Here is a 27428-nt window from a genome sequence, read left to right as displayed (position 1 = left end):
TGAAATTGGTATTCCAATTTGTGCTTCAGTAAAATGAAATTTCCTACCTATTTTGGATTTGGGGCTTGCTGTGAATAGTCTACATCTGTGGTTTCCAGAGTGGATTTGTGCCAGCCATTCCTTTTGACTAATGGGAGAGAGAATATGAAATTGTGTCCTTTTACGTATTTGTTACCTATTCAAAGTTAAAGAAAGTGAGAATTCACTAATATTTAATAAGTGATTTTCACTAGTGCCCTCACTTTGGTCTTAAATATGATTTTGCATTTTTCTTTTATAAATCAGTGTTCTTAAAGTGCTGACTTTTTATTTTTTATTATTTTTTTACAAATAGTTTATTGTCAAGTTGGTTTCCATATAACACCCTGTGCTCATCCCCACAAGTGCCCTCTTCCATGCTCATCACTTCCTCCTCCCCCCCCCCACTCATCAGTCCTCAGTTTGTTCTCAGCATTTAAGAGTCTCTCATGGTTTGCCTCTTTCCCTCTCCCCTACTATTTCCCCCCTTCTTCTCCCCCATGGTCCTCCATTAAGTTCCTCCTAATCCTCCTATACGTGCAAACATATGGTATTTGTCCTTCTCTGCCTGACTTATTTCACTCAAAGTGCTGGCTTTTTAAATGAGAAGTGGTTATCGTCGTGAGCAATCTGAGAGATAATTTTCAAAAACTTTAAGAGATTCATAATCTGTCCCTCAAAGAAAAGGTGATATTCCATCAGTGAATAAGGAGGTAGTTCTTTAGTGAGGCGAATGTGATAACCACTACACTATGGAAACCAGGGGGTAGCTCTTTAGTAATGCCAGCTTACCTATGGGAAGAGCAGTTTTTGAAGCAGTTATTTGTAATGTGATTTTGACAAAGATAGGTATGTATCAACTGTTAAAAACAGAAAAACATAACACCTTTGTTTTGGTTTGTAAGAACACCTGATTAAATTCAGGAAAGTTAAACATTTATTCAGATTTTAATCAGAACCTCTTTTCTAAAGTTTATTTTAAGAAGAGAGAGCAAGAATGTGCACATGTACACACAGGAAAAGAGTAGAAAGGGAGGGAGAGAGTCCCAAGCAGGCTCTGTGCTGCTAGACTCCTTAGAGTCAGATGCTTAATCTACTGAGCCACCTGGGTGTCCTTAATTAAAACCTTTCTATAAGTATTGGATAGTATTGAAAAATGAGTGTCTTGATTTGGTAAGATACACTTACTCCATTTTGGTTATACCTCTTTGTGAAATACCTCTTTGAGCTGTAATCCGTTAATACCAGATCTTAAAATAAACTGACCTGAAACTAATTATCTTGTCCACCTTTGTTTTCTCTTTCATTTCATAGACTTGATGCTTACTTACAGGTTCATGGCTAATATTTGTCTGTCACATTTGTTAATGACAGTTTGCCTTTTTCATGTTTTTGCCACTACCATTTTGGTCTGTTTTGGTCAATCTTTGCTGTTCATGGATATCAAGTGCCTTCTGTATGCCACCCAATATACTAGGGTGTGTTGCTTTTAGGAGGAAGAAAACTGAGGTTCAGGAGAATTAAAGTCACACAGGAAGAAAGTGGCAGAAATGGGCGTTAGAACCAGGTCAAGCTCTCTGTACAAACCTAATTTTTCTGTGCCACTGGCTCTCTGTAACATACACATCCATGTGCACACACACATCCCACATCCACAATTGAATTGTGGGCTATTTTTACTTTAGAGTTGGCTTAGGATAAAAGCTCCCTTTCTGTAGAAATGACTCTTTGGAATGTGTTCTTGTTGTATGTCTTGGAGGAAACCAAATATGCTAGAAATATTCTCTCTAGATCTCAAACAGTTGATCCAAAAACACTTTATATCAGAAATGTAAAAAGAGTACTGGTTAAGATCATTACTGTTATAAAATAGCATTTCATTAAGAATCTGAGAGTGAGTTTGCTCCAGTCCTGCCTGGAAGAAAGAATGTGCTATTAGGTATATTAAGGAACAGCTTCTTCTTATGATAAATGTAATGAATGGTGTATTGTATAGTTCTTTGATTTTTTTTCAGTGACCATAGAGGCTGGTACTGCAAGAGACATCTCCATCTGCAGCTGGAAGATTATTTATTAGCCAGTCTTACCAGCATAGTACTGTACTGTTAAGTCTTATGCAGGCAGTGGATTTAAAGAAATACTTTTATTTACATGTTAAGTTATAGAATACTGATTCCAGAATGACTGGATTGTAAGGATCCTCTTCACACACAGGTATCTACAGGAGGTGGGTTACACGGATACTATTCTAGATGTGAAATCTAAACGAGTACGAGCTCTCCTGGGCTTTTCAAGTGACGTCACTGACCGGGAAGATGACAAAAATCAGGACTCAGTTATAAATGGCACAGAGGGTGAAGTTAAAGAGACAGCAATGATTGGGTAAGTATTTTGTCTCGAAAGTGTTTTAGCTAAAATTTTAGTTCTTACTAAATGGTGTTTTTTTGGTTTATGGGTGAAGCTTGTGATACTTGCAATTTTGGATACTGTTATAGGAATAATTTTTTATAAAGTTTAATAAAAAAATGGAAATTTCATTTGGTAGAAGATAACCTATAGTGATTAGAGTTATTTGTGATTATTTTAAGAATATTTTTATTTAAAATATTTTTATTTGCTTGAAATTTATAGATTTAATACAGATTTTAACATCTTGAAGCTTAGTCACTTACCGTTAGAACTTCACAAAAGATCATCTTTGGAGAATCAGTTCAAATCTGTAAAAATGAAATTTCACTCCTGGTGACCTAGAAACATAAATTCCTCACATTTTTTAGAAGTAAAACTTTTCTTAACCACATTTGTGTATTTAATAATACTGTATCTCATCTTTCTTTTGAAAAATATCTGTTTTAAGTGTATGTTTTTAATTGCTAGAATCAGTGTGAAAAATTCAGTAGCTGTTTGAAATATTTTGTTTTGCATTTTGGATCATATAGCATACAATTATATGTAATTCTGTTTAAAATGAACATGAACAGTTAAATAAGGAGATGCTTTATTGAAAAAGATGTTGACATGATTCTTAAATAACAAGTCAAAGATTCTATGAAATTCTAAATATTATGTTACCTCATTTTAATGCATGTTAAGGCTGTAAGAATGCTTTAATTGAACTCTATACAGTTTCTAGTAAGAACATCGTTTCTGTTAGTTGGAACATTAAAATTATGGGATTTAGGTAAAGGCTCAAAAATAGGACTTTTAAGTTCTCTAAACAAATGTCATTGGAGACTTAAATGTATTCAGTAATAACTTAGACTACACTAACTTGTTTTTATAAATGTAAGATTAGATTGTTTCTTTGTGTAGATGTAGACAATGCAGGCCTTATTCCTGATTATACTTTTACCTAAAGGGTTATTGTAAGTCATTATAAAGATGTTCAGAAAAGACCACTCTAGTTGTCTTGTGTTTTGTCCTTGACCTGTCTTTTGAAACTGAAAAGGGTATTCTTCTGAATCTGTCTGATTTATGTACGGATAGAGAATAGGGTAGAAAAAAACAATAACAAAGCTGTCAACAGATTTGAAATGTAAGATTTATCTGTTTTGAAAATTTTGTCCATAGTTGTGGTTAAATTTTTTTTGTTTGTTTAAAAAAATTCCTTCTTACCTAAAACATTTCCTAATGCACTGGAGAGAAATCTTCCTATTCTGGCCATTAGGAAATTGTTTACTAGATTTATTTTGAGGGACTAAATTAAAATTGTATATATTTGAAAAGTCAGTCATTTCAAAAAGATTAATAGTTTATTCATTAACAGGATCAAGTTTCGTAGTAGTATTAGTTTGACTGGTAGGTTATTTTTAGTTACTTCATATGCACATTTACTTTTTACAACTCCTTAGCTGTTCAGCAGAAATGTAAGAATGCATCAGAGAAAATTGACCTATCTACTAGTTACTTTCTTAGTTATAGAAATTTATATTGTCAGGAGAAGAGTTGCAGAGAGGAAAAGAAAAGAAAAAATAGAAGTAGAGGTAATAAGAAAAATATTTTTAAAAAGAAACACATTAAGTTTGACTTGGTATCAAAAGAATACTGAGTCAGGAGGGGCCATTAGTCTGAATAGTTAGGATTATAAAGTACTTTTAAAAGACTAACGACTTCTTACAGTGCTTTTCCAATTAAAATCCATGGAAATGTAATGGATAAGAATCAGTGTAGTTCATAACATGATTTGAGGGATCATAGTTTCACTGTAAACAGAAGTTAGTGCAACATATCATGGATTAATGCTTATCTTGAGTTTAAAAAATTAACTGAACAAGATTTACATGTTTTAAACCAGAAAATCCGAGTTAACGGATTCTGCCTCTGTGCTGGATAATTTCAAATTCCTTGAAAGTGCAGCTGCAGATTTCAGTGATGAAGATGAAGATGATGACATTGATGGAAGAGAAAAAAGCATCATTGATACTTCAACGGTGAGTTGGAGACTCAGATATTAATATTTTTACGTATTGTTACATGTACTTTAAAAATAATGTGTGTGAAAAAAATGAAAAATAATTTGTGTGCTTCAACCTCAACCCTTAATTATTTGTGTGTGAATTTGGGGACATTTAACCGAAGAGGTTTTAGTATTGAGTTAAAATTCAAGAATATTTTTAGGATGGCACCTTTCTCTTAAAGGTCCTTACTCCTTGGGGCTCCTGGCTGCCTCAGTCAGTTGCGCATGTGACTCTTGATCTCGGGGTTGTAAATTTGAGCCCCATGTTGGTTGAAGGATTACTTAAAATATAAAAAAATCTTTAGAGGTTTTTACTTTTTGACTTGTTAATTCATTAAACACTTGAGTATTTCGATTGAGCTGGTGAATGTGGTAAAAAATGTGTGTGTTATAACAATGCAGTGTCATTGGTAGTATAAGACAGTAGAGCTGACAGACCCATTATGGTGTCTGATGGCGACTGGCATCACCTCTAATCATGCGGGTTTTGTGTCTTTTGCCTGGGTTGCTTTGGTAGACAAATGTTGTAGACTGTCAGAATTCTGCCATTAGATTTCCTCAAACATATTTAAAGTTGGTCTGCAGTTTTGTTTAGGTCTTTATAAATTTATTGACTTTCCCATGATGGTTTCCTGGCATAAAAAGTATCTCTTGCTTCTCCCTTCTCTTCCCTTCTCCATTCTGTCACCTTCAGCCCCTCTTGTTTTTTTCCTCTTTTCCTTGTTTTTCCTCCCTCCTCTTCCCTCCTCTTCCTCTTCTCTGTCCTCTTCCTTCCAGCCTCCTCCTCTCTTCAGAGTGATAGATGAAGTCATGCTTTGCTTTGTCTAGGAAAATGTTTACATTTCCTCTTATATGTGTATTTAAGGAGAGTGAGGTAGAAAGCAATGTAGTGAAGCTAACTGGACCTAGAGTTGAAAGCCTTAAGTTTAAGTCCCATTTCTGTTACACTAATTACCTGTGCTGCTTATCCTTTAGGCTTAGTCTTTTAGATTGTAAAATGGAGATTATAAATACCCATCTTATCCTTAGAGGAGTTTGTGAGGAATAAATGAGGTGTTGTATATGAAAATGGCATATATGCGTTCTGCGTGTAACTCCTCTGTTCTTGATGCTGTTTGCTTCCGTCAGAGACTCTCAAATTATTACTTCCAGATTCTTGTTTCCCTGAGCCACTGTTCAGTAGCATTCTGCTGATGCAGTCTTGTCATGGATATTATTTGAACTTCAAGTAGTCACCCCTAATTTTTCTTTTTTTTTCTTGTGAGAAGATATTTTATATATTTTTTCTTAGTTTATTGTCAATTTGGTTTACATATAACACCCAGTGCTCATCCCAACAAGTGCCCTCCTCCATGCCCATCACCCCCCTCCTCCCTCCCCCACTTCCACCAGTCCTCAGTTTGTTCTCAGCATTCAAGAGTCTCTCATGGTTTGCCTCCCTCCCTCTCCCTAACTACTTTTCCCCTTCTCCCTCACGGTCCTCCGTAAGCTTCCTCCTAATTCACCTATATGTGCAAACATATGGTATCCGTCCTTCTCTGCGTGACTTATTTCGCTCAGCATAACACCCTCAAGTTCCATCCATGTTGCTACACATGGCCAGATTTCATTCTTTCTCTTTGCCATGTAGTATTCCAGTGTATAAATATACCATATCTTCTTGATCCATTCATCAGTTGATGGGCACTTAGGTTCTTTCCATGTTTTGGCTATTGTTGAGAGTGCTGCTGTGAACATTGGGGTACATGTGCTCCTATGCATCAGCATCTCTGTATCCCTTGGGTAAATTCCTAGCAGTGCTACTACCGGGTCACAGGGGAGTTCTATTGTTAATTTTTTGAGGAACCTCCATACTGTTTTCCAGAGGGGTTGCACCAGTTTACTGTCACCCCCAATTTTTCTTATTCAAAAGGTAGTAATACCATGTGTTTTAATTTCCTCCACTAAAAGAAAATGTCTAAAATTGTATGATCCCTTTTCTTTATCCTAATCATTTGGAAATTTTCTACTGCCTTGTGATTTCTATGGGCTGATTGCATTGAGATATTATTTTCCCATCAAGATACTTTATTCATAACTTAGGGGTAAATGATAACTGATTGTGATGCTTTACATTTGGTTGTCATCATATTAATTTAAATAAGAAAATCTATAAGTTGATTATTTTAAGTATGGTCTTACTAGAAATTCCTGACCATAAACTGGTTTCAAAAATTGTTAAGTAATCAATTTTATAAGGATTCTGTCTTCCAGTTAGTGCAGATTGTAGCAATTCTGTGACCAAACAATGAAGGCACAGCTAATATAAACATACATAAACCCATTTAAGCACTGGATTCAAAAATCCTTTTAGTTTTTCAGGAAAAATATCTCTTAACAAATTATTTCTTTGTAAAGCTTTGCTAATTTTTCGTATATAGTACATTAATTTTCATGGCTGTAGGTTAATAGTCCCATACCAAGTGGACTTTCAAAGTCTGACTCTACAGAGCAGTGAATAAGCATGACTTAGAAAACATATTGCAAAGCTCTCTATATAGACAGTGGCTGAAAATCATTCTATTAAAATGTTTCGTGAACAAACAGGTTTTTAAACTGTTATTTATTTCTTTAATCAAAATAGTTTAATAGATTCAACTATGAAAATACAGAAACAAAGCCATTAGTAACTTGTTTGTGGGTAGGCTATAATATAGTGTTGTGGTGTCTTCAAAAAGCCACATATGTTCTCTTATCTTGCTCTTTACTCTCTATTACAGTTTGATCTTTGAATTACATTCTGGATCATTTCCTCTTCTTTCTTTCTTCTTCCTCATGATCAACTTCTTCACCTAATTTTTCTTTACCATGATGGTCTGCATTCTTATTATAGTATCATTAGTTATGTGTAGTAAAGATCTTGAAATTATACATGTATATATAAAGTGATCATCTTTAAAATTTTGAAGGGTAACTTCACCAGCAAGATTTAGTCTCCACATTCAGATACTTAGGAGGAAAAGTAATGGGATTTAAGAGTCATTAACTGTTGTGTTTGTTACATGGTTTCATAGTTAGAAACCATGTTTCTTCTTAATGGTTTGAAAAGTGACCATCTCTCCTTTTTTCTAATCTTTGTGGCACCCTGTGTACCTCATAACTTTTTAGTGTTTGCCTTAATTTCTTAAGTTGATTTGTAAACTCACTGAAGGCAAGAGTGGGGTGGAACCTTAGATGTAAGGAAAAGTAATACGTGCTTACTACAACAAACACCACCCCTTCTAATTACTAATCCTACTCTTTGTTGGTAACCATACTTTTCGCCTATGCCTAACCATTAAAAACACAGGAGTTTTGGGGCACCTGGGTGGCTCACGTTTTTGAGCATCCAGTTTTGGCTTAGGTCATGACCTCATAGTTCGTGAGTTCGAACCTTGCATTGGTCTCTGTGCTGATAGCTCAGAGCCTTGAGCCTGCTTCAGATTTTGTGTCTGCCCCTCCCCTACACATACTCTGTCTTTCTCCTTCTCAAAAATAAATACATGTTAAAAAGAAAAAACTTTAAAACAAACAAAAAAACCCCATAGGAGTTTTAATTTAAGTGGGAGCCTTGATAGACAGTGATCTGCACCTTTCCCTATCTTCATTCATAGGGTTATATGGCGGAAATAAGTAGTTAGTTTTGTGACTTACTACCATACTTAGTAATAAGAATGTTGAAAATGCATTCAAACTTTCAATGTAAGGGTCCAGATACATCTGTGTTTTCTCTGCCCTTTCTGTCAGGCATCAAGAACAAGAATTCTTTATCTACAAGATGTTGGTGATGGTCCATCAAATTTATATCTGGTGTCCCATCAGGGTCAGGAAAAGAGAGGGATCAAGTCTCTAGGGTAAAAGAAAATGGATTAGGTAGTGTGTCTGTGGAACAATGAAGGTCAGCGTCTTTGTTGGTATAACTCTCGAGAGATACTTTTCGACCTTGGTCTAGCTGCCCAGGGAAAATTAGAACAAATTATTAGCATATAGTTACAAAAGAATTCACCTTCAACATGGATTTTCTGTACACAGTATGTCAAATTGGTCTTGTTTGTTTTTTTGTTTAATAGATTTGTAGATGGGAGATTGGAATATACTGTAAATATAAAAGTATGTCTTGATTTTAGGGAAATAGTCTAAATAGTGAAACCAATTATTCTAGCAGCATTAAAGAATCCTTGATTTCTCCTATTGAGTTTGTGTGTGTGTGTGTGTGTGTGTGTGTGTGTGTATACACACATATATATAGCAGGACAGTTAAGGCAGATAAGGTTTCATTTATGACACCAGCTTTCTTCTCCTGAGAGCACCTTCCTGGAGTGCTGCACTGAGAAGGGTTTTTGAGGCTGTATCTGATCTTAGATGAAAAGCACTGTAATTGATGCATGATACCTGGAATGAGCAGGAGAACAGGGTCATACAAATCAGCTATTTGTTATCTCTTAGAGTCTGTTTCTAGACTCTAGTCTGTCCTATTGATCAGTCTGTTGAACCCTTAAAAATTTTAAACCACTCACAGTAACCCAGTGATACAGTTTGATCAGCTCATGCTCTTTCCATTTTGCGTGAAATGAAGAAGCTGAGGTCTGGAGATGTTGAGATATTGAGTCCATTATATGAAAAGAAGCTGCAAACCAGTCATCCTAATTTCTTTGGGCTCTTAGTGGTACAGTTGACTAAAAAGAAAATAATTCATAACGAGTATTGGCATATAGGTAGGTCTCAGAAATTACCTCTGCATGCATTAAGCCTAAATTTTAATCCTTCAACTGGATTTGTGATTCTAGAGATATTCCTAAATACATAGAATGAAACATAAGAGCCCTTATTGGATTTGCTTTTAAAACTAAGTTAAGTCCCAGTCTGAAAGATCAAGGTTTTAGAAAAAATTTGAAGATGTAGAGAGTTATTGGAGAAAACTGATGCAAAATTGGAACAGTAGAAATAATGGAACCTTTTTTCCCCTCCAACAGTATACTGAATAAGTCTTTTTTTGTTTTTTTTAATGTTTTATTTATTTCTGACAGAGAGAGCGTGAGCAGGGGAGGGTCAGAGAGAGAGAGGGAGACACAGGATCTGAAACAGGCTCCAGGCTCTGAGCCAGCTGTCAGCACAGAGCCCGATGCGGGGCTCGAACCCACGAACCGTGAGATCATGACCTGAGCCTAAGTCGGACGCTTAACCGACTGAGCCACCCAGGCGCCCCATTTTCTAAGTCTTAAGGCATGCATTGTGTGATTTTAGATTTTGTAAGGGGATGATGTAGTAGAGTTAACATTTATCATGGTTCTATTCTGTAAAACTCTTGCATTGCTGTATGAAATGTTTCTGGTTTTGGTTGATTAGAGTGTCTACACGTTGCACAGGCTGCATCCAAGAAATGTAAGAGATGGTTGTGTTTCTCCTAGTCCAGTAGTAGGTCAGGGACACTTCTCATCTACTATAACAATGTTTTCAATATCTGATTTCAATAGTTTATTTAAAACAAACAAGCCATCTTTGAACAAAGTTTAAATTACTACTTTAAAATGTGTAATGTATATCTCTTCAAAATGATCCCTGTTTTCCATTGATTTGGTTAAGTGTTACAGCTATTTAACATAACAAAGATATACTTTCTAAAGAAACCAACAGTTGGGTTTTCTTATTCAATGATAGAGATACTGTTTTTCTTTATTTAAATTATTTCCATAAAATATCCTAAAATTTTAATTTAGCATGTTTTCTCACTAGATTGTTAGGAAAAAAGCATTGCCTGATAGCAGTGAAGATCGAGATACAAAAGAAGCCCTAAAGGAGTTTGACTTCTTGGTTACGTCAGAGGAAGGAGACAGTGAGTCTAGAAGTGCAGGCGATGGAACAGAATGGGGTAAGGAAGCAGACTGGATTCAACCAGAGACATTAAGTAAATAAAAGAAACCAGTATTTTACCAGCAGGACAACATCTTGAAGAGTGCTGTGAATTTCTTATAATGTTGAAATGTTAAACATCCTATGTACTTTTACTACTGTCACCTTTTATCCAGAGCGTATATCTGTTTGTGTGTGTGTGTGTGTGTGTGTGTGTGTGTGTGTGTGTGTATGTGTGTGTGTGTGTGTGTGTACCAGTTGTACTGGTTATCTCTCTCTTTTTTTTTTTTTAATATAAGCAATATACCATGAAAATAATTTGAATCCATATAAGGAATGTTCTCTGTTTTCTGCCTAAGTAGTAGAACTTGCAAATCTAGACTTTGTGGAAATTCAGTATGAAAATGTAATAGAGGGTTTTAGAGACTCATCTCTGGCATCTTCTGTGCAAAAAGAAGTACAAATTTTAAAAAATGTAATTACTCATTCTAGGTAGATTTTATCAGTTTGTACAAGGCATAGAATTTTTTTGTGTGTGCAAATTGTTCTAAACAAATTTAGTATTTTAAACATGTAATCAAGAGGTAAAACCAAGTGTATTCTATAGTATAGATCATTCTGGGAGTTTGGAAATGAATTGTTGCTACCAGGAAGGTAGAATTGTGATGAATTCTTCAAAAGTGATCAGTTCTATCAGATGTATGTACGTGTGTTTGAGGGAGGGAGAAAGAGAGAGAGATAGACAGATACTGAGAATGAGAGAAACATTGCTGTTGAGGTTGAAGAATTCCAGGACTCCCTTAGTTGGAGTTTTATGTACTCGAAAGATGATGTTAGAGGATAGATAGATAATAATAGATAACTATCTTAGTTTTCAATTGGGGGCTTTCCTTAGGGCTTTCCCTTCAGGAACTCTTAAGATGCCACTTCTTTTCCTTTTTTGTGGCAAATGTTTGAAGGTAATTATTATTTGGGATAATTAGTCATTGCAATATTTAATGGCTATATAGTGACCTTTTTTTTCTTCTGCAACAGAACAAAGTTTGGAAACCAAGGGGAAATTGAAGTAAAACAAATCTCTCTTCTGTCTTGTTCCTACTGAGCTCATATATCAAGTTATTCAGATATTTTAGGCAACTGTTCTTCCAGTGTAGCTAGATCCACTGGGCTACAAAGAGAGAGGTCTTTCTCTGAGGAATCCTACATCTGCATAAATAGTAGTTGGCTTTCTTCATCGCCAGTCTTATTGCAATGGTCTTTGGCTTTCTCCGGAGCCAGCTGCATTGTTTCTTGTGTCACTTCCTTTACTTTATCATGTGAGTCATGGCCCAGAGAATTATGTGTTACATGTGTATTCATTTCAAGCTAACCTCCTGTGAAGTTACTGGTTAAAACATGAGTGACTGGTCCCACCTTAGAGCTGTCTTACTCTTTAGTTGTACTTCTGAGTATGAGTAAATGGAGTCTTTCAGTTGACTAGAGGTTTTTTACCAAGGGTTTAGTTTTTGGGGGTTTTAGGATTTTATTATTTATAAAACATTTCACTTTTAACCAATTAATAGAACTAGATTGCAAATCCTGTTTAGTTGAATGGACATTTTAAACCATTTTCAGTGTTATTTATTTCTCTCCCACTCTCTTAAAAAAAGGAGTGAATATGCTTAGGTTAAGAATCTTGTTAGTTTCTGGCAAGTAATAGATTTTACCACACATCTTCCATGATCATTCATTACTATTGTTCTGAGTCTAGTGAAGATAACAATTAAGGCTTAACTTTTAATTTAAAGAATAAGTGAGTGCCTAGGTGGCTCAGTTGGTTAAGTGTCCAACTTTGGCTCACATCATGATCTCACAGTTTATGATTTCAAGCCCCGCCTTGGGCTCTGTGCAGACAGTTCAGAGCCTGGAGCCTGCTTCAAATTCTGTGTCTCCCTCTCTCTCTGCCCCTCCCCCACTCGCACTCTGTTTCTCTCTCTCAAAAATAAAAAAAAATTTTTCTTAAAAAACAACGGAAGACACTCTAGGATCCAAAAGCTACCCAGTTTAATTTATTATTAAGTCTTGATTGATAAACTATTAACATTTTAAATTGTTAGATCTTGCTGGAAAAATAAAGTATTTTTACTATTGATAGATTATAGTTAGAGCTATAAAAATGTTGAGAGTTTTAAAATTTATTGTGTTTAGTATATTCAGAGTCCCAGTAAGGTTTTTAAAACTGTAGATTGAAATTTAAACTTGTTCAAGAGATTCCTGTTTGTTTGGGTTCATTTAGATTTATACTAGTCATCCAACAAATTTTGATCAAGTGCCTTCTATGTGCCAAGTCATTTGGTGAAGATCCTTACCCTGTAGTCTATATAATCTACTAAGAGAATATAGCTAGTAAGCAATAAACATAAATGACAGAGCATGTCAGAAGGTGATAAACGTTACGGAAAATAGAAAAAATAGGACAGAGTAAGGGAGATAGAGAGTGCTGGACTCAGGATGGCCTGGAGGGGACAGATTACAATTTAAAATTGTAATGGGGTAGGCCCCATTGAGAGAGTAACATCTGGACAAAAGACTTGAAGTGGATTGGTGGGTTGGCAGTAAGGTATCTAGGGAAGGAATATTCAGGAAAAAGAAAGCCACAGCAAATACCCCAGGATAGCAGCAGCCCTGATATACTTGAGGAATTCCAGAACACCAGAATGGCTGGAGCAGAGTGATTCTAAGGTCTAAGAAATGACCAAATCGTGTAGGCCCATAGACCACTGGTGAGATGGGGAACCACGGGGGAATTTGAGCAGAAGGGAGACATGGTCTGACTTTTAAAGCATTATTCTGACTGCTGTATTGAGAACGACTACCTAGAGCAGCCATTGTTGGTAGTAATCTTGATGTTGGGGGAGAGGGGACAATTGTGTAGTAATTAGCAAGAGACAGAGTGATTTAGAGAAGTAGTGTATGTGCAGAGTAGTCAGATTCTGGATGTGTTTGGAAGGTAGAAAATACAGTATTTTCTGAAATATTTAATGTGAGGTGTGAACGAAAGGGGAATTTTTTGTCTGAGCAAATGGGAGGATGAAACACTGAATTTGGAAGAGAGGGAATTTGATTTTATATGTTTAGTTTGAGATATCTTTTAGACTTTGTCCTAGAAATGTAGAGTGGGCAGTTGGATATATGAGTCCTGAGTTCAAACAACAGTTCTGAGCTAACACATAATGTTATATAGTATATAAATAATTTTATACTAAGTATAAAGTATATATAATATATTAATTAATTTTTCTTCCCCTGAAATAGTGAAAATTAATGATTGAATTTCTTATCTACTAGAAGCCCAGTTTCCTGTTTAAGAATTTACAAGCTAACAAATCACCTAAATTGCTTTAAATTTTGGATGAAGGTTGATTGATAAGTTTATAAAGTGCTGTTTATAAAGCCTGTAAAAAATGATTAGTTGATGAACACATGCCAAAAATATAAAATTTTTGAAATGAAAAGATTATTGAAAACTGTTTTGTATAGTCTCTTAATAATAATCTTCTCTCATTACATAAATTAAGAAGTGGTGGGGTTTTTTTGTTTGTTTGTTTGTTTTTGGTGAGTCAATCCTAACTGAATTCAGAAAATTGAATGAAAATGAGGGCTTCTTCTTTCTAGAGTTTTGGGGCTTAATTTAATAAAAGTCACTCAAATCTCCTAGGGTATTTTTTAATGTGTTTCTTTCAAGAGAAATTTAATATTATTACCTAGGAAATTGAATTGTTGTTTCTTAGATATTACATTTTGTATGACTTACATACCTATTAGGGAGTAAGCAATAACTTTAAAATTAGCGTTACGCTGAAGAAAAGGGTTGCTGTCATTCAGTGACACAGCAGTGAATGGACTTACAGTGTTCAATATTTTATTTAAAAAGGTTGTCTCATTTGTTTCACTTTATTTAGAAAAGGAAGACCAGTGTCTCATGCCTGAAGCCTGGAATGTGGACCAGGGAGTAATTACCAAACTCAAGGAACAATACAAAAAGGAGAGAAAAGGGAAAAAGGGGGTGAAGAGTAAGTGGAAAACATTGCATCCATAAATCATAAATCTTTCCTTTTTTATATCCCCCAATTTTTTCCCCCAATGTTTTCCTAAAACCACTTACTCTTTTTCTTTTCTGCTCCTGGTCGCTTTCCTTTTCACCTGCTCTCAGGGGTTGAAATTAAGCAGTTAGCTATTTGATTATGACCTTAAAAAAATAAAAACAACCATGCATCTGATTATGGAATCATAATATATCCCAATAATAAATGTAAAGCCTCATGAGAATGTGGAACTATATATTCAAAACATAGTGATAATTTCATTTTTAAAGTATATGTGCTTAATTACCACAATGATTTTTCACTGTTGACAGTTTTAAATTTCATCTAGTGTGACCCTCTGGCAACCCACCAAAATTACTGCATATAATTTTATACCTTGGAGACAGAAAGTTAATTTCTACCCCTGAATATTCTATGTGTTCGTAACACACAGTTCATTTGCTCTCACCACTATATGCTATACAGGGCACAGAGTCCAATACACAACTTTTAAAAGTATTTATTTTCTGATTTAAGAATTTTGGCCAGTTTCATTTATAGTAATATTACCAATTAGATTTTTCTTTTTAATAAGAGGTGTGCCATATAAAAAATGGAAGCCAAAATGAAATTGCTAGCCCTGTGAATCATATATATGTATAGCTTATTATGCAAATTATTAGCTTTAGCAGTAGATCTAATTAAGTATGTAAAGTGGAAATACAGAAGCTTTCAGGCATCCCTGAAAACCATCAAAAACACCTTTTCAGGAGAGCAAGGCTAAACTACTTCCTGTGCTTCCACTCCCGTTGACCAGTGAACATGGGTCTCTCTCTTCTGGCAAAAGGAATTGCATCCTTTGGGGGGGTATGAAAGCAGTGTAAAGTGAGATTAAAATCCAGTTTAGCGAAACATGTATTTAAAAGTTGGAAAAAGTAGTGTAGTTGTTATTGATAAACAATTAAATCTTTATTTAAAATATCTTAGGTCTTACAAGTATTTAGCTTGAATGGATTAAAAAGTCAGTGGCTATTCTTAATGTTATCATTGTAACAACTAATACATAACTAAGATGATTTATTTGATGCCTTCTCCATATAAATTAAATTATAATGAGAAAGATTAGTATTAAAACATGAGCGTTTTATACTTTTTATCCAAATGTTTGGATAAAAAATTTAATCTTAAAAAGCAGTAAGGAGACATGATTTACTAGGGCTTTTCAGAGCCATGGCAAAACCAGTTACATTGAAATTTCAATGCAAATATCATAAATGAGAAAGGAGAAGAAGATTTTAATTTTCAAATTGACTTAAGTTGATACTTCTTTAAGTCATTGTGCTACATTAATGTTTTGAAATGTAAAAAATCTCTCAGTTGGAAAGGTATCCAGGACTTAGGTAGAACCCACCTACTATTACACTGATTTTTCAGTTCTTATCAAATATCAAGACATTGCTGTAGTTGGCATTTAGCACTTACGATCTAAAATGGCACCATTTGACTGGAACCGTATTCCTACTGATGGAAGCTATTGGATTTCCTGAATCTGGGGATTATGATCAGCATGCAGGCATATTGCACATAGTTTTTTGTGTGACGAAGAAAAATGACTACAGGAGGGGAAATGTTAATGTCTTAGGTAGAGGGACTGCAGGGTGAGGCTTCACACATTTTGTTTATGGTCATCAGTTCACACTGTCTTAGTAAAGCGGTGATCTGGGAACAAGTGAAGACATGATAAAAACAGATCTGAAGCAAAACTTTGACTTGATATATGAAACAAATTTATAAACCACCATGAATATGTTTTTAATTGAACATTTACTCATCGGAAAAGTTTGAGTCCTTTTGATACAGTTGAGTAGAAATATTTCCAGTCAAATCGTGTACTTCAATCATATGGTCTTGAGATAATTGCTAGGTATTAGTTAAAATTGCTTAAAAATAGTTGTATTCTTTGCTGGTATAGGAAAAAAACCGTAATGGACTATGGGTAAGATTTTCCCATTCTTAATTAAACTTGTAACAGGAAAAACTACCGAAGATCTGTTTCAGCCTCTATCCTATATAAAACAGTCAAAACAGGGATGTGGGAGAATGAAGAATCAAAGTTCAGGTAAGTAATCAGTAGGGCATGAGACTTCACCTCGGGTACCGTAGCTTCAGGATGTAAGCCAATAAATGAATGCAACTTAACATAAACAGACAAACAAAAAGGGATGTTACTGTTTAATTCAGTACACAGTAGCTTCACAATCCGTGGTATCTGTCTGCATTTAGAGCAATATATAAAGATTAAAAGAATGATATTAATTTTAATGGTCCAAATTGCACATGAACATGATTTTTCATGCAAATAGTGATATTATTCCATTAGCTTAATGTTTAAAATATATGTAAAACATAATTCTTCTCCAGAAATAAATTTTTAAAATCATTTGAAAACTTGGAAAATAATTACTTTTTAATATAGTAGGGTAGTTTTAAAGGTGAATGTAGGCAAATGTGAATAAGGTTTGTGGCACCATTTTGATGCAGTTGAATAATTCTACTCTTTTTTTGTTCTCTTCCTCCCTGTTTCTGGGCTAGGGCCCAATAGGTCAAAACTACAAGATATGCTTGCTAATTTGAGAGATGTTGATGAACTTCCCTCATTACAGCCATCTGTGGGTTCACCTTCCAGACCCACAAGCTCCAGGCTTCCAGAACATGAAATAAATAGGGCAGATGAAGGTAAATATATAAGACTGGAGTGCGCTCACGCATGCAGACACATACCCACCCACCCACCCCACTGGGAAATATACATCTAAGTTCAGTTATTAGAAAGGACTCTCCAAAGAAAATAACTATTTTACATATGTTTGATCAACATAGTATTCCTCAAATATAGGCTTTCTTACCTTTAAGGGGGTTAATTCCCCCTTCAGTCTTCTAGACTTGAAAAGGGTGCATAGACTGCAAGTCCAGCTCCAAATTCTAATCTAGCTCCATAGAAGCCATGTATGTGGTATGTGTAGGCTGTTTTAGTAACCTGCTCCAATAGGAAGAAAATTAAGTCCATATGATAGGTAGTAAATGTTTACTTTGAGATTCACGTGAATATTTTCAGATGTTTTATTTAAACAGTTTGTCATTGATAAATGAAAAAGGGAAAAAAAGACACCTGAAGGTCTAGTCACATTTTCAGCTGTTTTTCTTTGTTCCATTTCAGTCTTGTCTAACTGTGTGTATTTTTTACAAAGTTACAGTCACCAAGTAGAGTAATTCCATTTTGTTTTATTTACTTAACATAAAGTCACAAAAATAACTTCATAATTATAACTTTAAGATTACATATTTTATTTTATTTATTTTTAATGTTTTATTTATTTCTGAGAGAGAGAGAGACAACATGAGCAGGGGAGGGTCAGAGAGGGAGGGAGATACAGAATCTGAAACAGGCTCAAGGTTCTGAGCTGAGTGTCAGCACAGAACCTGACACGGGGCTCGAACCCACGAACCGTGAGATCATGACCTGACCTGAAGCCGGATGCTTAACTGACTGAGCCACCCATGTGCCCCAAGATTACATATTATATTTTAGACTTGATACTTAACCAGTTCCCTTTTGGATATTTAGGTTCCCAGTTTTTTACAGTACCATCTTATGGTATATAAATACAATTCATTCTGTTTTCTAGACTGAGTTCTGATTTATTCATTTATAAATATGTAAAATGCTTATATGTAGAAATTGTTTAAAAATTTTTTATGTTTATTTATTTAATTAATTAAGTTTTGAGAGAGAGACAGAGAGACAGAGCGTGAGCGAGGGAGGGGCAGAGAGAGGAGGAGATGCAGAATCTGAATCAGGCTCCAGGCTCAGAGCTGTCAGCACAGAGCCCAGTGCGAGGCTTGCACTCATGGACCATGAGGTCATGACCTGAGCTGAAGACAGTGCTTTACTGACTGTGCCATCCAAGTGCCCTAGATTTAAATTTTTCTTTTAAGTTTATTTATTTATTTTGAGAGAGAGAGAGAGTGCAAGTGTACATGGGAGCAGGAGGAGGGGCAGAGAGACAGGAGAGAGAGAGAATTCCCAGCAGGCTCTGCATGCTCTCAACATAAAGCCTGATGTAGGGGCTTGAATCCACGAACCATGAGAATATGACCTGGGCTGAAATCAAGAGTCAGATGCTTAACCGACTGAACCACCCAGGCACCCCTAGAAATTGATTTTAAATATATATATATTGACATTAACTGTAAATCCAGTATGACATAAACGTAATCTTAATGATCAACAAATATTTTTTAATATTTTAAAAAATTGCCTTGAATTTAAATACTGTAACTGAATATGCTTCTTCAAATTATTTGTTGAATGAAACAGACTGAGAAAAGTCACAGAAAATTCATAAAGTGTTTTTCTTTCTTGGTTTTTAAATTCAGTTACATTTTAGAGAGACCTAAACTGATAGAACCTCGATGGACACATTTTCATGGTTGGAGTACTTTCTAAATGAAATTTTTGACCATCACATGGTTATTTATTAGAGTTAATTTTTTATATAGTATACGTGGAATTTATTACTCATACATTAAATAACAAAGACTTGTACATTCCACCTTTACACTCTGAAGAGACAGTTTCTTTGATGTAGACACATGTCGTTTGAATTAAAGATGTAAACACGGACCTCATTAGGTGCACTTGTTGTTCTCCAGGAGACACATTCGCCGGACTCCAGCCATGTGAGAATTTTAATCAGTTTCAGTTATCCCGAGATCAAATCTAGATAAGAAGAAAAGTCCATTTTTCTTTTCTTCTAGTAACTCCTAAAGAGTCTTATCAGAGATTTCATCCTGCAGAATTCTAATAATGGAGGCAGAATAAGTACTATATACTAAATGACAAATGTACAGAAGCATCACATAAGCCACAGAAAAGCGCCCTTGATAGAAAAAATATTTAAGAACCTTAAAACTGACGCATTGGCTATCTAACTTACTGTCTCTAACATGGGTCCCAAGCTTTCCTTCTCAGTGAAAGATTTTGAAAAATATAAAAAGTATGTAAGAAATACATGTTGGGTTTAATTGTCCCTGACTGATACCTCTCTGTCTCCAGTTTAGTTTGAGAAAAAGTGTCCACAGCCTGTGTGCACTATAAATGTTTATCACTTTATTTTTATGTTAGTAATTCAGAAGGTGGTGCCATGCCAAAGAGGCACAGTTAGATAACCTTGTGAACACTGCAGAAACATGGCCTGTAGTCTCCTATTGTAAGGAGTCCTGGAGAGCAGTCCAGCGAGTTCTGACCACGGCTGCTTCGTCCGTCCCTGGGTCGGGTCTGCGGGCTTACCCAGGGTGTGTGCAGAAGGCTCTATGTGCCTCTGTTTCCAGGGTTTACGTGGTCATCGTCAGAGCATTGTTTAAATTAGCCCACACTAGGTGTGCACTCCACTCCCATGCATCTTAATCTTGTTTTTAAGAGTCCTTTTTATTTCACACCTGAACAAAGTTGTCCGGATATAGTAGAAATGAAAACAAAACACCTGGCTGAAGACCCAGGGTCACAGTCTCCTGTGAGTCATTCGCTTGAAATTTTGGCATGAAAATTGCCATTCTAACCTTCACAGTCTCCACCCTGTGTTAGTTAATGTTAGAGTCGCTTGAATCCCTCAGAGGATATGTGGTATGTTTGGGTGAAACCCATTTTTATTATTGCTGCTTTACTGTGTGGTGGTTTTAATTGCATAAGGTCTTAATTTATATGCTCCTTTGTTTTTCTAAGGGTTTTAAGACATAACTTATGCCTACTATTTTTAAGACGTAACTATTCTTTCATTTTTTCAACAAATACTTGTGATTGAATCTGAACTTATATAATTAAAAGCTGAAAAACACCTTTAAATCCAGGTTCCTACAAATACTAATTAATGTAATTGACTTGTTTCTTTTAAGGAAACAAAACTTTTTTTAGCACCCAGAGTTTAAACTGCTAAATTCATCTAAATCAACTTATTAGTAAAACAACCACCTCTAGAAAACTACTCAGACTGTCTTTGACAGTTTGCCAGCATAATTTGCATTTATTAACATCAACAATTTACTATTGACCAAATTAGGTAAAATTCCTATTTTAATCTGGTATTTTGCTTTTAACTGGTTCTTCTGTGACGGTGATTGAAGGAATTGCATTGGTCTCTTTAGTGTCATAAAGATATTTTCATTTATCACAAAGATCTGGCATCCTGAAGCACAGTTTGCAGCTAATGAAAATGTTCAAATGAACACTTCATTTTAAAAATTTCTTTGAAAAAAAATCCATTCATAGTGGAAAAAATGTCTTTAAAACAGACATTTTTAATGGAACTATACTTGTAGAAAACTGTAGAAGTGGTAAGGGAGCAGGCCAGTGAATTATCACACAGTGGATGCAGCTGTGTTACCAGTGCCTCGGTCCGAATCAGAACAGTCCCGGGGTGGAAATGCTGCCTGTGCTCCAGGTTGCTGCTGCTCCTCTGTCTCCTGACACAACCCTTAGTTCTAACACCCGTTAATTTGGCGTCACATAGGGATATTTTATAGTTGTAACCATTTTACCTCTTTCTTTTTTTTTTTAAATGTTGATTTATTTACTTTGAGAGAGAGAGGGAATGCACCATGAGCAGAGGAGGGGCAGAAAGAGAGGGAGAGAATCCCAAGGAGACTCTGTGCTGTCGGCACAGAGCCAAATGTAGGGCTCAAACTCATAAAGTGTGAGATCATGACCTGAGCCAAAATCAAGAGTTAGATGCTCAACAGAGCCACCCACGCACCCCAGTTGTGGCCATTTTCATTTGAAATTTTCTGTATTCTTCCAAGTTATAGAAGTAAACAATTTAAAAAAAAATTTTTTTAACATTCATTTTTTTTTTTATTTCTAGGAGAGAGAGAGAGAGAGAGAGACAGCGTGAGCAGGGGAGGGTCAGAGAGAGAGGGAGTCACAGACTCTGAAACAGGCTCCAGGCTCTGAGCTGGCAGTCAGCACAGAGCCTGACGCGGGGCTCGAACCCATGAACCACGAGATCATGACCTAAGTGAAAGTCGGACGCTTAACCGACTAAGCCACCCAGGCGCCCCTAACATTCATTTTTGGGAGAGATAGAGTGCAAGTTGGGGAGGGGCAGAGAGAGAGGAAGACACAGAATCTGAAGCAGGCTCCAGGCTCTGAGCTGTCAGCACAGAGCCCGACGCAGGTCTTGAACCCACAAGCAGTGAGATCACGACCTGAGCCGAAGTCGGCCGCCTAACTGACTGAGCCACCCAAGTGCCTCAGAATTAAACAGTTTTATTTTGAATGAAACCAGGAGTGTTCAGATCACTTGTTATATATGTTTAATAGTTGATAGAAGTATTTTGAGTAATTAACATGAAATATCAAATGAGGAAAGTCTACTTTCCTTTAGTGATAGTATTTTTTTGTACCATGAAAAGGAAGTAACAATGGTCTGTTGGATTTGTTTCGTGTTGTACTTTTCTTTTCTTTCGTTCTTTTTTTTTTTTTTTAAATGTTTGTTTATTTTTAAGAGAGGGAGCCAGAAGATTCGATGTGGGGTCTAAATGGACAGCAGAGAGCCCAGTACAGGGCTCAAACCCACAAACAGCGAGATCATGATCTGAACCAAAGTCAGATGCTTAACTGACTGAGCCACCCACATGCCCCTCATGTTGTACTTTTCCAGTTAGATGATACCTTTGCCTATGGTTAAGATATGGAAAAAGCAGCCAGTTCTTCAGGATTTCCTGCTCACTAAATTTTATTGTGTTTAAAAGCATTTAAAAATAATCACATATAGACATGCCCTTAAGAGACTGTTTACCCTCTCGAGGTTTTTAATATTTCTTCTGTCTTTCCCCTTCAGTGGAAGCATTGACCTTTCCTCCTTCTTCTGGGAAGTCCTTCATCATGGGAGCAGATGAAGCCCTTGAAAGTGAATTGGGACTTGGAGAATTGGCAGGACTTACCGTGGCCAATGAAGCAGATTCACTAACTTATGATGTGAGTCATGGTTTTATTTTTGTTGTTTTCTCATTTCTTAAAAAGAAAAAGTTAACCTTACAGAAAAAGATAACAATGGTAAAATTTCTTTACAGGTAATAGAATTTGGTTTTGTTTTAATTGCAAACTTTGAAAATATTTTTTACATCATGTAGAGATTAAAATTATGGTCTTTGCCTAAATCCATAAGTCATTTTATCTTGTTTATTGGTCTTAAGGGAAAGAATTCCCTTTCTGTTACCATGTTTGGGTTTATGTCTTAAGGCAGCACTGATCACTTGAAATTCATGCCCCCCTAATGGCAGCATTTTTGTGTCTTCTTCAGTACATTATCAGTGAATACTCTGCCTAGAGAAGACTTTAGCCATTGTTAGGCAGGGAAGTCCACAAGGTGTTTTGCAGATGGGAAGGTTGACCCATCAGTAATTTGGACCAAAACTGGAATCATCATACCTTTATGCATGCATGCATTTACTTAATCCCAAACACAATTGTTATATAATTGCATCTACAATTGTTCATGACAATAAATTGTCAGAAAAACAGTTGCTTATTTTATAAAGTATTTACAGCCTGTCTTGTCTTGATTAAAATCCTCTCAGTTTGATACCTCATTATCTTTGTTGGAGAACACAGTATAGCTCCTACTACATGGGGGCTGTAAAGATGGATGTTTAAGCAAACCATGGATATGAGAAGGATGTGCTCCAAAGAGGAACCTCACCACTCACTCCTCTATCTAGAAATCAAAATTCTCACTCTTTGCTAAGACCATTAGTAAGCCTTTTGGGTTCTTCCTCCAAAAATACCTAAAATCAGTAGCTGTGTTTTACCTTTATCCTACTCCATTGTTTTCTTCACCTGAAACTACTATGATAACCTAATCTAAATGGGCTGTTGGTTCCCCATTTTCTGCATATATGATACAGTTTTAAAAAAATTATTTCTATTTCCAGTAGTTCTGTATCCCTGTATTTTACATCTGTTGTGTATAAAAACACAATTTAGTTGACTTTTTTCATCTAATCTTTGACAACCTTTTAATTATTTTTATTTTATTTAATTTTTATGTATGTATGTATGATTTTTTTTTGAGCGAGGGCACAAGTGATTAAGGGGCAGAGAGAGGGGGAGAGAGAGAATCTCATAAGGGGCAGAGAGTGAGGGAGAGAGAGCGAGGGAGAGAGAGCGAGGGAGAGAGAGAGAAGTGGGGCTTACACTCACCCCATGAGGGGCTGGAACTCCTGAATCACAAGATCATGATCTGAGCAGACGTCAGATGCTTAACTAGCTGAGCTGCCCAGGTGCCCCTGACAACCTTTTTAATTGGAGCATTGAGTCCATTTCTTTTTAAAGTAATTACTGATATATTTGTACCTAAGTCCACCATTTATTTGTGCTACCTGTTCTGTGTTCTTTTTTCTCCTATTGTTGCCTATATTGGGATTATTTTTTATTATTCACCCCCACTCTACTGTTAGGAAATTATGCACTCTGTCATTCCTCTTTTTATTGTTACCCTAGAGATTACCACACACATCCTTATCAAAATTTTAATGCAAAAAGCTTTAGAACACTTTTAACTATACTTAAAAAACTCCTTCCATACATATATGTTACTCTTGATATATATTTTCTTTTGACATTTGTCTCCTACAAGATAATGTTTTATACACTCAATATTCAGTTAGGGTTATCCATTTTACATTATTCATTTTGCTTTATTCTATTCCCCCCTGCACATCTGACTGTCCATCTGGAATTACTTTTCTTTTACTCTAAGAACAGTTACTATTTCTCTTTGTTGAAGGTCTCTGGTGTCCAGTTCCCTCAGATTCTTGTTTTATTAAATTGTCCATTTTACCTGAGTGGGTTAACTGTTATCTCTGGTGTTGAATTCCATTTGGCAAGGTTTTTGTTTTGTTTTGTGTTTAGTTTCATTTTAAGCACTCTAAATAGATTATTTCATTTTCTGCCTTCATTGTTTTCTGCTAAAGTCAACTCTCATTTCTTTTATTGGTCATTCAGTGTTAGTCTGATTTTTTTTTTTCTCTGACTGATAATTTCCCTATGTCTTGACTGTCAGCCAGGGCTTAGTTTTCTTTTTATTTAACCTTCATAAAGTTATTAGACCTTCTTGGCTTAATATGTTTTTCTCAGTTTTATATAAAGTTCTTAGCTATTTATCATCAAATATTGCTTTTACACTTCTTTCTCTTTCTTCTCTTGGAACTCTAGTTAGGTTGTTAGAACTTTCTACATGCTCTGTCTCCTACTCACTTTCTTCTGTATTTTCCTTCTTTTGTCTGTATACTTCACACTAGATTTTTTTTAAAATTTTTTAAAATGTTTTATTTATTTCTGAGAGAGAGAGACAGCTTGAGCAGAGGAGGGTCAGAGAGAGAGGGAGACACAGAATCCGAAACAGGCTCCAGGCTCTGAGCTAGCTGTCAGCACAGAGCTAGAGGTGGGCTTGAACCCATGAACCGTGAGATCATGACCTGAACCAAAGTCGAATGCTTAACCCACTGAGCCACCCAGGTGCCCCCACACTAGATGTTTTTATGACTCTTCTTCTGGTTTGCTAATTCTTTCTTCAGTTATGTGTAATCTGTAATTAAACCTATCTACTTTGGTCTTATATTGTTTGCTTCTAGAATTCTTTTTTTTATAGATTCCAAAATTTACAATGTTGTCTTTTATCTTGAACACAGTAAGCATGATTATGTTTCCACTTGTTTTCATTAAGCTGTATAATCTTGTATGGGCATGTTTATTTTTTATTGTGTCTAAATAACTATACTTGAAAAATTATCTATAGAAATAACTTCAGGCCTAGGATGATTATCTTCCCCAAGGGAGTCTATTTTAATTTGCTTCTCTCAGATGTCTGTAGCCAGTAGAAATCTGGATCACCTCATTCCAGTTTCAGTTTTTCTGATTATTTAAAGCTAATCTGCTGTCTCTGCAAGGGCTTTTGTTCTAGTTCACACTTCTGTTTAGGATGCAACTCTTTGGACTCAAAACCCAAAGCAAGGTGGTTCACCAAGTCCCACTTTCTTGGCAGGCCCCGGACACCAGCCTGTATCTCCTTGCACTGCCCAGCTGTCAAAAGGACAGCTCAGCCATCCCTCTGGAATCAGTAAATACCTCTGAGGAGAAACAACTCCAAATATCAGACTCACCTTTTAAGACTCTGCTCACCTTTTAAGACTGTCTTTCCCTGGATCCTGGCCTCCCTTTTCTTCACTCTTTTTCTGGTTCTCCATTTAAAAATTTTTAGATCTGCTTTTCTACTTGTCCTCAGTACAGACTTGATCCTAATGGTATAGTCTACATCATGGCTAAAAGCAGAAGTTCCCATTAGATACTTCTATTCTCTCTCTACTAACCCCACAAAGATTTTGTCCCATATGTTACAGAACTCAGTCATGTCTCTAGAGAAATGTCATTCTTGTTTTTTTATGAGCTGTTAGTTATTAAAAAACTTAGTGTTACGTCTGTGTTTCTAAAAGTAGCCTCTTGTTCTAATAAACATATTAGTAATCTATTGCTGTGTAACAAATTGCACCCAACACAACTTAAAACAACATTTGTTATAGTTTCTGGAGGCCAGCAATCTAGGGCAGCTTATATGTGTGTTTCTGGTCTTTTATGTGGTGATAGTCAGCACATAGCAGGGGTTGCAGTGTTAAATGAAGACTTGATGCAGGAGGGTCTACTTCCGAGCTCACTCATGCCATTGTTGGAAAGCCTTCGTTCCTTGCTGGAAGAAGGAACTCCAGAAGTCTCCAGAAGATTGACTGAAGACTGGTTCCTCACCACAGGAGCCTCTCTGTGCCTTTCTCAGTGGAGCAGCTAGTTAGCTTCTCCCAGTGTGGGTGTACTTAAAAAGAGAGTGAGCAAGAACATCCAAGATGCAAGGTCTTATGACCTGATTTTGGAATTAATTTCTCACCACATTTGCTGTATGTTATTGGTCACACAGAGTAACCCTATTGTATGGAAGAGGACTTCACACAAGGTGTGAATATGAGGACGTGGGGCTGATTGGGAATCATCTTAATGGCTGTCTGCCACATTAAGACATTCAGAAGGAATCTAATTGCTCTTACATATGAAAATCTTTTAGCTCTTTAATTAAGAGCAGACTAGGGTCAACTTAGTTGTTTTGCTTCTCCTCCCGTTCTGTGCCCCCCACCCCCTGCAAAGATAGTAATCCTTATAGTATTTCCTTGTATCATGTGTTTTGGCTTCTTAATGGCCCAATTGTGACCTGCTGTATCCAAATTTTTCTGCAGACTTTAAACTTCTGGGTCCAAAGTTAATAGTTTGTATTATGAGTGTAGCCTCTAAAATCAGACTACTTGGTTTTGAATCCTGAGCCCTCCACTTACTAGTGGGCAAGTCATTCAACTTCTCTTTTCTTTACACGACTGGTCTTTAAATTGGGGATAATGTTAATTCCTCCATAGACCTGTTGTAACAATTAAGTAAGTTAATGTTATTTTTTGAAAAATATGTAAAATAATAATGTTCAAGATAGCAGTTAGTATTATTGTTGGTTTTTGTCATTGTAAGTATAGTAATATTTTTTCAGTGTGTTACCAATATGTGCCCTACTCGTGCCTAAATCTAGCATGATTGTTAGTCATGGAGGGTAAAGAGTGATATGTGATGTGGTATGTGGTGCTAGTGTAAAATTAAACATGAACCTCTTTGGCTTTCCCATTAGTTGGGAATGAAAAAAAAGTGCATTTTTTAAGTTGTTGAGATGGAGTTTATGTGGAGAAAAGCAACATAATGATATGTTTTGCAAATGGAATTTATTGTTTTGTAACATCTGATTGTCTCTTTCAGGGTTAACATTTTATGTTTCCAGTTTATAAACCTTGTTACCAATTTGACAAAGAAAATTTAGCTTTTCATAGAAAGTATTGAAAAACTCAGAAGTTCATATTCTGTAACGTTAGTAGGTTATTAAAGATAG

The 27428-nt window shown here is 35.8% G+C and overlaps 1 protein-coding gene across 2 annotated transcripts in view; it reads left to right on the top strand.

Moving 5' to 3' along the window:
- Positions 1 to 27428, top strand: part of STRN (striatin) — a 95435-nt gene that overhangs the window by 50322 nt on the left and 17685 nt on the right. The window contains exons 5-11 of one of the 2 annotated variants that reach the window (XM_039257205.1): positions 2233 to 2400; positions 4313 to 4448; positions 10226 to 10361; positions 14284 to 14394; positions 16439 to 16525; positions 16999 to 17142; positions 22302 to 22438. In XM_039257205.1, the coding sequence (XP_039113136.1) occupies positions 2233 to 2400; positions 4313 to 4448; positions 10226 to 10361; positions 14284 to 14394; positions 16439 to 16525; positions 16999 to 17142; positions 22302 to 22438 (919 nt within the window). The remainder of the gene's footprint in view (positions 1 to 2232; positions 2401 to 4312; positions 4449 to 10225; positions 10362 to 14283; positions 14395 to 16438; positions 16526 to 16998; positions 17143 to 22301; positions 22439 to 27428) is intronic. The other variant, XM_039257206.1, reaches the window with a different exon arrangement.

The sequence above is a fragment of the Hyaena hyaena genome, unplaced genomic scaffold (assembly GCF_003009895.1).
Source record: "Hyaena hyaena isolate Hyena2069 unplaced genomic scaffold, ASM300989v1 scaffold_607, whole genome shotgun sequence".
Taxonomy (NCBI): Eukaryota; Metazoa; Chordata; class Mammalia; order Carnivora; family Hyaenidae; genus Hyaena; species Hyaena hyaena.
This window is presented reverse-complemented; position numbering and strand designations above follow the sequence as displayed.